Consider the following 12,252-nt stretch of genomic DNA (forward strand, 5'->3'; position numbering starts at 1 on the left):
TCATGGAACCCCTGCTGATAATTACTACAGTATATCTGCAGGTCACAGTAGATTAGAGTGATTGCCACTGGGAAGAATGCTCCTTACATTTGTGGTCTTTGAGAAGAATGGCGCCTTAAAGTTTTCTCAAAGGAACATTGTTGCCAGAAGTTACTTATCAAAGAACCTCTAGCAACCTATGCAGAAACCCTAGGGTTCCACTGAACCCTGATTGAAAAAGGCTGATTTAATCTGCCAGAGGAAGTGCAGTGACTATTGGACTTTTCTATTGTAGAAGAAGACACACAAATTGCAAGAGTTGCAAACAGTAGGGAAGCCCTCCTTAGGCCAAGACATTGGCCTAGCAGTTTATTAATGCCGAAGCCACTTTAACACTTCCCAAACTTTTACTAATAAGGACTGCCGGTATACTTTTCAAAATGATATAGGTTGGGGACCTCTAAAATGCACTAAAGAACTGCTGTGAAAAATATAGTAGCTAAATTCCTTTTTGGCAACTAATAAAATGCTAATGTGAGCCAACACTACCATTATTTCAGCATTTCCAGTTGGCAGTGAGCTGTGTGAAAATGATGGGTAAGTTGCATACTACTGTATAACATTGTACTGGCACACATAACTAGTACTTTAACAAACAATGAAAATTATACTAAACACATACTATAAGCATAGGTCCTCTTTTTTAATAAGTCACATTGAAAATGGCATAGCAGCAATTCACCTTGGTAACAGCAGATGCAATAAATGGGAGAGGCCATCTTATGTGCTAATGCGGAATCTGTTTTTATTTAGTTGAGTTTATAATAAATACACAGCCCTTCCCACAAACTTTTTTTTTTTGTAAACAGTAGAAAACCATATCATGCTCTTTGGACTGCCTTTGTTTGGTTTGGCACATCAGGCGATACACCCTCACATGAAAAGGGAATATCTTTCCCGAAAGGGTTAGACCAGCCTTCCCTAGACTCTCTTCCTTCCCAAAGTTCGAAATAACATATACAAGACGTGTTAAAGCCCAAGACAGTCAGACTTCATCAAAGAAAACGTCAATTGGATATTAATAATGTCCCAGTGAGAGGGCAGAAATTGTTGCTCTTTCCTTCTTGTCCCCATTTTGTGTCTAGGAATAGTGCGTTCCTCATAGTCCACTCAGCCACACATACAGGGGACTTCACATCTTCTTAGGTTTGGACAGCAGAACTCGTGTCCATAAGAATAATATCTGTCCTAAGGAAGAAAAGGTAAATATTAAAAGAATGTTCTTGATCCTATATTTCAGCAAAAGAAAATATCTGCTAATAATGTTGCTCCTATCATTGTTGAAGATCTACTGATCTCTAAATGTTCCATATTAACCTTATGCAATTAAAACCTCTATTGGAATATATATTGCCATGCCATTGTTTTGGATAAATATATAAATGAGACTTGCTTTGAAATAAGGATGCGTATACTGTATGCTCAGTTAGAGTAGCTCAGCAATGGCTCCTCACTTATCTGAAGCCTCCATAGCCTATACTGCTACTCACACCTTGGTTCACTGCAATTAAAGATGAATAATGCTATCACTTATCTCTATTATTATTTAATGATCTAATGCAATTTTAGACTGTCAACAAATGATATAGGTTCTCCTCTGATGTAACTGACAGTATTCTGCAGCAGAAGTTATAATGTTTAAACTAGTCGTATATTCCTTTTAAAATAATGAAATATGTTTTATGCACACAACTAGAATATGTGTAGTTTAAGTGATACCTTTCATTGACTAACCTAAATTATTAAGGCTGAGTACACACTTAGTGTGGACACAGCTCACAGCAGGGGTCTGGTGCGTCCTTGTTCTCCATTTCAGGGATGAATCAGGCCCGAATATTTGCCTGGATTCGGACTTGAAACAGAGCCAAAGACACACAGGATCCCTTATCCAATCTGCTCCCCAGCCACCATGGAGATGTGTGAACTAGATCCATTGGGAGCCAGGCACACTCTCCTGTCATGCGAAATGGATGCGAGGAAACCCACAACCAATTCGCACTAGTGTAAACCCAGCCTCAGGATGAAAACTTTTGGACCTTAGGCCCATTTTTTATGGCTGAAGAGTAGGTCTCAAAAGCTTGCATATTCAGTAATTTGAGTCAGCCAATAAAAGGAATCACTTAAATTACAAAATTTGAATGACTAACACAGTACAAGGCTCTACTTCACACAACTAGCATATTTACCTGAATTTGTCTTGCTATCACCCACCTATACTGTTTAGTCCTATTTAGGAGCCTGGAAGAGGAAGGGGCAGCACTCAGAGCTTACCACACTCTGCTACAATGTACACATGTTGACAGCAAACATGCTGGCAGAAGGAGAAGGCAGAGTTGATGAATTATAGGTCCTCTTTTGCTTTTTTACTGTCCAATCAGAAAACTAGGGGCAGGAAGGTAGCACCGGTCCATTTATTGGCTCTAACAAAGGAGTAGGTATCCCTCTTCCTTCTGTGCTGTCTGAGAGAGGTTTATAAATCACAAAAGTACCTGGACAGAATTATCATTTTTTTGGCAGATAGAAAAATTCACACATACATATATAAATATATATAGTCAGGTCCATAAATATTGGGACATCGAAACAATTCTAATCTTTTTGGCTCTATACACCACCACAATGGATTTGAAATGAAACAAACAATATGTGCTTTAACTGCAGACTTTCAGCTTTAATTTGAGGATATTTACATCCAAATCAGATGAAAGGTGTAGGAATTACAACAACAGGCACGTATACAACAGTTTGTATATGTGCCTCCCACTTTTTAAGGGACCAAAAGTAATGGGACAATTGGCTGCTCAGCTGTTCCATGGCCAGGTGTGTGTTATTCCCTCATTATCCCATTTACAAGGAGCAGATAAAATGTCTAGAGTTAATTTCAAGTGTGCTATTTGCATTTGGAATCTGTTGCTGTCAACTCTCAATATGAGATCCAAAGAGCTGTCACTATCAGTGAAGCAAGCCATCATTAGGCTGAAAAAACAAAACAAACCTATCAGAGAGATAGCAAAAACATTAGGTGTGGCCAAATCAACTGTTTGGAATATCCTTAAAAAGAAAGAACGCACAGGTGAGCTCAGCAACACCAAAAGACCTGGAAGGCCACGGAAAACATCTGTGGTGGATGACCGAAGAATTATTTTCCTGGTGAAGAAAACACCCTTCACAACAGCTGGCCAGTTCAAGAACACTCTCCAGGAGGTAGGTGTATGTGTGTCAAAGTCAACAATCAAGAGAAGACTTCACCAGAGTGAATACAGAGGGTTCACCACAAGATGTAAACCATTGGAGAGCCTCAAAAACAGGAAGGCCAGATTAGAGTTTGCCAAACAACATCTAAAAAAGCCTTCACAGTTCTGGAACAACATCCTATGGACAGATGAGATGAGACCAAGATCAACTTGTACCAGAGTGATGGGAAGAGAAGAGTATAGAGAAGGAAAGGAACTGCTCATGATACAAAGCATACCACCTCATCAGTGAAGCATGGTGGTGGTAGTGTCATGGCATGGGCATGTATGGCTGCCAATGGAACTGGTTCTCTTGTATTTATTGATGATGTGACTGCTGACAAAAGCAGCAGGATGAATTCTGAAGTGTTTCGGGCAATATTATCTGCTCATATTCAGCCAAATGCTTCAGAACTCATTGGACGGCGCTTCACAGTGCAGATGGACAATGACCCGAAGCATACTGCGAAAGCAACCAAGAGTTTTTTAAGGGAAAGAAGTGTAATGTTGTGCAATGGCCAAGTCAATCACTGTGCTGAAGACAAAACTTAAGGGAAAATGCCCCAAGAACAAGCAGGAACTGAAGACAGTTGCAGTAGAGGCCTGGCAGAGCTTCACCAGGGATGAAACCCAGCGTCTGGTGATGTCTATGCGTTCCAGACTTCAGGCTGTAATTGACTGCAAAGGATTTGCAACCAAGTATTAAAAAGTGAAAGTTTGATTTATGATTGTTAATCTGTCCCATTACTTTTGGTCCCTTGAAAAGTGGGAGGCACATATACAAACTGTTGTAATTCCTACACCGTCGACCTGATTTGGATGTAAATACCCTCAAATTAAAGCTGAAAGTCTGCAGTTAAAGCACATTTTGTTTGTTTCATTTCAAATTGTGGTGGTGTATAGAGCCAAAAAAGATTAGAAATGGGTTGATGTCCCAATATTTATGGACCTGACTGTATATATATATATATATATATATATATGTATAGATATATATATTAATACACACACAGTATATATCTGACATTGTATGAGTTAAACTTTTGTTTTTAGCTTTGGATAGAGTGGAGATGGATTAGAACGCCTATTAGGTTTTTTTTTTTTTTATGCTGTCTGTGTCTCCATTAGGGATGTTCACACTCTCTATTTGTCCTGTTTACTGTTATTATTAAAAGTGAAAGTAAAAGAAAATCCAAAATTTTGGGCTGTCCCCAGAAAAATAATAGCGGAAAAATATTCCAGTAGGGACACTAGTTCTGGTGACGTGGGGGTCCCCAATAAATTTTCTTTATTTGCAGGGATTTCCTATCACTTCCTGTTTGGCTATAGGACAGGAAGTGAGGGGAAATCTCCCCAATGAGGCAAAGATGGCAAAAATAACCCTTACTGGGGTTATAACCCTCCGTTACTCTATCCAAAATTAAAAATAAGTTTTACCTATAGTTCTACTTTAAGTATCACTGACTTAAAGAGGTTGTAAACCCTTTTTTTTTTCTTTCTCACCCTGAAAGACAAACACATGATGCGATGCATACTAGCTCATTATGAAATACTTACCTTAGAACAAGCCCCCGCCGTGCCACCTGCTTAGCTGTATGACAGGATCGCGGCATCCGGCCATCTGATTGGCCAGAGCCGCGGTGACATCACTCCCGCGCACTCGCGCGGGAGCCGACCGTCACGGCATGGAGTTCTGAAGGAACAGTACCAGCAGCCGTTCCTTCAGAGCGCATGCGCCAGTGACGTCACTGGATGCATCTAAAGTAAATATCTCCTAAACAGTACATGTTTAGGAGATATTTACAGTACCTATAGGTAAGCCTTATTATAGGCTTACCTATAGGTACAAGTGTCAGAGGAGGGTTTACTTTCTCTTTAAGCCGGCCATACATGGAATGAAATGCGGCCAGTTCAGCATGGACTGGCCAGATTTCGGTCCATGTATGGGCAGGCTGGTTGCACACAAGTCAATTTATCGATTGACTTGTGTACAACCAACCTGTCAGGTTTTTCCCGAATAATCACTGCTTCTGCTGTAGCCATCAACACTAATCATTGTATTCCGATGTCCGGGAAGTTTGCTGTCAGAATACAATAACACAGCAGGAAGGATTCCCCCATCCACCTCAAATGTGTGGATGGGGGAATTGGATCATTTTTTTTTGTCATTCAACCCATGGGTTTCTCGAAAAAAATTATCAGTGTATGGATTGCACATAGAAATTTTTGAGGTTGCATGGTTTTCTATGCACAGAGATGCCTACAGAGAAAGAAGAGCAATGTTGACACCTTCATGTACATCAGGACTATGTGGAGGGAGGGTGTAAAGCAAACTTATTTTTTTTAGGCCATTTGGTCGCAGGTAGAGTCTCACATTTACTACTTGGTACCTGCTACAGTTTAAACTTAAGTTTATTCAAATGCAGCCTTGCTTTAAAATACAGATGTATGTATGACTAAACTTTAGCTAACCCACTGCCCCCCCAGCCAAGCTAAAGCACATCAGACTCTCCCACTCAAGCTGCTAACTTACCTCAATTGCGGAGCAGGGCATTGCATCCTCTGTGTTTATTGCCTGCCCCACAAAAATCTCCCTAGTTCCCATTGGCTTGTATGGTCCATATATCAAGACTTAGGATTTTTTGTGGAACAGAGTATAAACACTGGAGGAGGCTGTGAGTTTTTAAAATGATAAATTTTAAGCAAGCTTTGAAAGAATCTATCATGAGAGACATATGGGTGGCTGTATGTGGCCCCAGGTCTTTTTCAGACAAAAACCTGTAACATGAATAATATATGCAAGTGTCAGAATGTCTTATCTCTATACTTGTTCCTTTAAATACAGTTCAGCAGTATGACAGGCAGGAAATAACATTCACAAAAAGAAAAGTCAGCAATTGCATCTTTCATATATCTATGCTGACCATTTCACTTTAAAGCAATATTAAAAGTTATATTTTAAAATGTAAAATAAAATAATAAACAGGTCATACTTACCCGCAGCCATGATCTTCTTCTTCTGGGGTCCCCTGCTGGCATTCCTGGCCCCTCCTCTTTGGAGAGTGTCACTATAGGAAGCCAATTCCTTTGGGAGTACTCGTGACGGTTTGCTCCCATGCTGGCTGCCTTGTCTGAGTCCATTGACACAGTTTGGGTGGCTTGGCCCTGCCCCTGATTTTCATCACATTATTTGATTGACAGCAGCAGAAGCCAATGGCTCCAATGGCTCTAATGCACAGCACTGGATCGTGAATGGGTTCAGGTAAATATAATTTAGGGCAGGGGGGGGATACTGTTACAAAGATGTTTTTTTACCTTAATGCATAGAATGCTTTAAGGTAAAAAACCTTTAGGCCTTCAAACCCACTTCCATACCTGGCCTATTCTGGCACTCCTCTCCTACATGTAAAAATCATCATTTGTTTGCTAGAAAAATTACTCAGAACCCACAAACATTATATATGTTTTTTTTTTTAGCAGAGACCTGCAGGCATCATTCAGATATCTCCACTCAAAGTCCAAGACGCCATATGATGTCCTTGGGCTGAAAGTGGTAAAATTGGTCTCTACACAGAACTGAGTGGGGAATAAAGGTGGCTACAGACACGACATTAGTATTGCCCAGTCTACAAATTTTCAGTTGAATCTTTCAACACTCTTCAAAACTGTAGCACACAGCTGTACGTAGTAACCAATCAGCTTCTAACTTTAGATTGGTCAATCAAACTTTGACAATAAAACCTGGAAGCTGATTGGTTACTATTCACAGCTGCACCAGAATCTGTGTGCACCAGTTTTAGTAAATCTCCCCACAATTTTGCGTCTATGGCTAACCTTTAGATTCTACAAGAAACCCTTGGCCAACAGAACTCACATCATGTTGGCTGGGTAGCTTTAGTGGACAATAGATAAAACAGAGCTGCGGTAATAAAAATGTATGCTATCATTACGCAATTCTGTGCAGTAAAAACAATTGATAAAAATAAAACTAAATATAAATCAACATGCAAAAAAAAATATTGTATACAATACTAATAATAGTATCACAAAAATAACAAAACAAGTCCATTCACCAGTAAAAAAAAAAAAATCACATCAAAATAATAATCTCAGTGCCAAAAAACAATGTGCAAAGGTGAAATAGATTCACTTTGATGTCATCCACACCACTTCCATGCTCCACCACTTCATTTTACACAAGAAGCTTACTGCACATCCATGACCCCATGAATTAGAGAATCATAAAACACTTAGGTTGATGTAATCATCCAGCAAAACAGATAAACCCAGGATCTTGAAGCCTCTCCTCGCTAGACAACACGGTCTCACAATTCACGGGATCATATAGGAGACATAAAATAGAGTCAGACGCTTCACATAGCGTAAAACCATACTAAAAGTTTATTGACATAAATGAAAACTACTCACATATGTCTGATGATGCTATGATGATGTTGTAACGAAACATGTAGGGCGGAGTTGACACCATAAGGTCACCATGCACACATGAATGGCCACAGAAGCAATCCAAACACACTCTCAGGAGTGTTCTGTTATACAAAGCGCTGGGTTCATTTTAATATGTGAGTAGTTTTCATTTATTTTAAAATAAACTTTTTACCCTATTTGGAGGATCTAGCTCTTTTTTATGTCTCCTATATGATCCTGTGAATTGTGGGACCATGTTGTCTAGTGGGGAGAGGCTGCAAAATCCTGGGTTCATGTGTTTTGCTGGATGGTTATATCAAGTGCTTTTTGACTTCTCAGATTAAGGAAGCCATGGCTTTTCCGTAAGTCTCTTGTGTGAAATAAGGTGGGGGAGCACACAGGAGGTGTGGATCACATTCAATTAAATCCCTTTCATCTTTTCACCTTGTTTTTTGCACTGAGCTTATTAAGAGGGGACTTTTTTCACTATTGTATGGTGAATGGACTTGTTTTGTTATTTTTGTGACACTACTGTTAGTATTGTATACGGATACTTTTTTTTGCATATTGATTTATCCTCACTTTTATCTTCATCAATTGCTTTTACTGCACAAAGTTGTGTTATGGTGATGTATATATTTATTATTTTTTCTGTGCTCTGATATTTTGATATGCATAAGCAAGTTTTGATATGCTTTCTATGCTCATATTCCCAGTTTTGTTCTATGCGCTATAACCATTTGTATCTTGTGGTGTACTAGCTGCTTTTCTTTTTGAATGGACCTTCAGTGCAATTCCACTCTATTTTTTAGTTGACTGCTGTTATTTCACCCTGAGTTAAGCCAGGCATACTTGGGTGATAAGAATGCATACTTAGGCACCTGCATTTAAAAATGAATCTGGGTAGTCAAACTGTGAATGCACATAAGGTTGATGTTTTATATCCATAGGCACCTTTAATGGCCAGCACAGGCCAGCATTTTTACAGAAAAAATATCTAAGTTGCATACTGTTCTATGATTCTCTTTTTATTTTCGTTAACAGTTAATTTTTTTCAGAACAAGCTTTCAGGGATCTATCCCATACCTCTAGGACCAAGCTGTACGGATACTCAAAGGTTCAGAAGCACTACTTGGACCTGGAAAAAAGGAGAAGACCCCTGAAAGCTTGTCTGTTAAAAGTAACTGTGAATGCAAATAGACAAGTATTATTGTCAGTACTGAAATGTGTTGTTGTATGTGCACTAATATGACTATCATTACCTTACATAATTGTCCCTAAAGGACAACAGTGCCTTTGGTAAAATCTGTCCTTTCAATACTTGCTCCCTTGTCCTTCTGACATAATCTAACACTTATTGTACCTTGGCCCGCATTCCAGTGATCTTCACTGTGCTGCTGTCTCTGCAGCCACAGAGACCTTCTGTGGAAATCATCCCTGCTGGTTCCTCTGCTTTCTATGCATGCGAGCAATGGCCCCTTTCTCTCTATCTCATACTCATGGCCTTCGGGAGTGGCCCTTCAAAGTACTGCTCTGTCCATAGGAATGGATGTTTGCCCATGCTCAGGAAAAGGACACTTTTTTCTGCAGGCCTATGCAGAATGACATTGTAAAAATTTCGGGAATAAGCATGGTAAGTTTTAGACAGGGTCAGCAGAACTCAGGGTTTGTGCGTGGGAGGGGGTATTTAGAAGATAAGTGTACCAAAGGTACAGTTGTCCTTTAAAAACTTTCCTGTGTTTTACTCCTTTACTTAAAAAAAAGTATTGTTTGAAGGCACACAGACTGGTATCACTACATCTAAAATGTATACAAGCTGTGGGCCACCAGCACTTACAACAGTATATTTACAAGTATTACTACATGGTGAATCCCAAAACTTTAACTGTAGATTGCCACCCACCCAATCACTGTGATGGGGTCCTGAAAAAAGCTGCTGGGTGTCTGTGAGTTCTCCATTTGCGTTTGTCCCAGCGGCATAGTAGGAGCATTTTGAAGGTACGCCTGAAGGAGCGATTGCAGAGTGCATAACACATTGGGTTGACAGTACTGTTCACATAGCATAGCCAGTAACCCAACTCCCACAGTTTAGTTGGAATGCAGTCCTTGCAGAATGTGGAGACTAGCACCATAATATTATAAGGTGTCCATGTCAAAATAAATGCCAACAATATAGCACTTAGAGTCCTTGCTGCCTTCTTTTCTTTAATGAGTGAATTGCTTTTCCTCTTTCCATGTCGGGTTTTGTCAATCTTGGCTTTAATAATAGTTGATGGTAAAGCTAAGGCGTGGGTCTTGGATGGTTTCCTAGATACCTCCTGCTTTCCTCCATTGGCTTCATTTTCAGTGTCCCCTCTTCCAAGAGTATCATTAGAACCACGAGAACCTGTGGGTGTCCCAACTACAGAGCTGACCATAGGTAATCGCATAACAGCAGAGCAAATGCTTTTCATCTCATAGGGGTTTTCATCTCCATCAGAGGAAGAGGACACAGAATCTGCAGAAGCAGCATCTTCCATGGTATTCCAGCTTCCATTACTTCTATGCTGAGGATAGCTTCTGAGTGATGGGCTGGCAGCAAGTCTATTAGGAAAACAGCAAGTTCTCCTCACTCTTGGCACAGATGACTGTGATCTTGGTAACCGTTCCGATTCTCCCATGCCACTACTACTGCCACTTCTGACACTGCCCAAAGGCCGGACAATGTTTTCTGTCTCAGAACCCTGTAGGCCTGCCAGTTCCCTGCTTCTGTTCTCTGTCTCTCTATAAATCCTCCAATACAGTATAATCATGATAGTAACTGGTAGATAGAAGGCAGCGATGGCAGTGCCAAATGTAATAGTGGGTTCTGACAAGAACTGAATGTAACATGCACCAGGTTCCACTGTCCTCTCCCCCACAATGTACTGCCAGCATAATATAGCAGGTGCCCACAAGATGAAAGAGATAATCCATGCTAATCCAATCATGATGGCAGCTCGTCTTGGTGTTCTCTTAGCCCTGTATGTTAGGGGCCGAGTTATAGAAAAATAACGGTCAAAGCTAATAATGAGCAAGTTCATTACAGAAGCATTGCTTGCAACATAATCTAGTGCCAGCCACAGGTCACAGGAAACATTGCCAAGTGCCCAGCGTCCCATTATAATGTAGGTGGTATATAAATTCATTGATATTAGACCAATGATTACATCAGCACATGCTAAACTAAGAATGAAGTAGTTGTTGACAGTTTTTAGGTCACTGTTCACTTTGAAAGCCAGGAAAACCAGTACATTTCCAACCACTGTGATGAATGAAAGGATTCCTGTTGTAATGACAATTAACACCACTTCCCAGATGGCATGTCCTCCAAATGGGTCACGGTATGGTGGCTCTGTAGAATTTGTGGTCAGCGGGTCGACAGTAGTATTGTTCATGATTAAAAGCCAGGTAGTCACCGATTCTTGCCCAGCATTCTGATGAAAGGCTAACATGACATTTTCCAAAGAAGCTGGGTTGATGGTCTCTTTTATCCCAGCCTTTTAAATCCACATCACAGCAGTGAAATCCTGCAAGAAGAAAAAAAGCAGAAGTCAGGATGATACAAGGATATGGATTATGAATCGTAAATCTGTAAACCTGTAAAAAAAACGTGGGAGTTGTCAGTAAACGGTATGCTTCTATGAGGAGCATGAGGTATACACATTACAGGGAAGCATATTGAAGAAACCTAATAAACTACTATGTTCACTTTCCTATGTGTAGTGTAACTATATAGAGGATTACGGTATTTCACCTGCATTTTACTCTCATCTTTACTTTTATTTGCAACTTTGGCTGTATGTCTCTGTGTCTCATTACTTCATTCTGTGCTTCTCACCCGCCTCTCTCTTTCTGCTACGTGTGTCTCTGTAATCTGTAACTAAACAAAGCCGGATTTATGATCTCTGTTGTTTGAGTGTTGGAGGAAGGAGTTGTGTTGCTGAAGGAGTCACCTCCACCCCTTGTACCAGGAAAATAGGGGAGACAGAAGTGGTTGGACAGGTTTAGTTTTAACAAGTAAAACAATTAAAGAAGGCGGAAGCAAAAGAAAGAGGTAAAAAAAAAAAAACGATGTAGTTAATATGTAGTACGCAAACCATATGTTACCGAAAGACCTCCTTTCCTTGGCAGCCACTTCTTAAAACTCCTCCTACCATTTCATTTTCTCTACCTGTGCATCTTTTTATGGCTCCATCTGTCCTCTGTTGTGCCAATTTTTTCTCTTATATCCCAATATCTTCTGCAAATCTGAGATTCACTCTACTGCACAGAATTTACTCTGCAACCTCCAAATACAACAACCAATCCTTTAAGTTAAGGATACTAATAAATAGGCTGACAAATGTAAGCCATGCCAGCAATCTGAGAATGTCTCACAACAACTTGACCAGTTAACCACAGATCAATAGCACTTAAAAGTACTTGTTTCCTAAAGAAAGGTTTTCTGAGACACTGGGAAATTTCTGAAGTTTATTGCTGACAGTTCGTTTCTCTTCACAAAAAAGGGAATAAAGTGCATGCTGTTTGAGTT

At 40.0% G+C, this 12,252-nt stretch overlaps 1 protein-coding gene across 7 annotated transcripts in view; it reads right to left on the minus strand.

Annotated features, from left to right (window-relative positions):
- Positions 1–254: 254 nt before the first annotated feature.
- Positions 255–12,252, minus strand: part of CHRM1 (cholinergic receptor muscarinic 1) — a 389,308-nt gene continuing 377,310 nt past the window's right edge. For 5 of the 7 annotated variants that reach the window (XM_082270928.1, XM_082270927.1, XM_082270926.1 and 2 more), the window contains 2 exons: positions 9,604–11,248; positions 255–1,227 (listed from right to left, as the gene is read on the minus strand). In XM_082270928.1, coding sequence (XP_082127054.1) covers positions 9,608–11,173 — 1,566 coding nt within the window. In that variant the 5' untranslated portion in view covers positions 11,174–11,248 and the 3' untranslated portion in view covers positions 255–1,227; positions 9,604–9,607. Of the gene's footprint in view, positions 1,228–9,603; positions 11,249–11,475; positions 11,585–12,252 lie in introns of those variants that run through there. The other 2 variants (XM_082270930.1, XM_082270932.1) reach the window with 2 other exon arrangements.

Source organism: Pelophylax lessonae, assembly GCF_965119305.1.
Source record: "Pelophylax lessonae genome assembly, chromosome: 10".
NCBI lineage: Eukaryota > Metazoa > Chordata > Amphibia > Anura > Ranidae > Pelophylax > Pelophylax lessonae.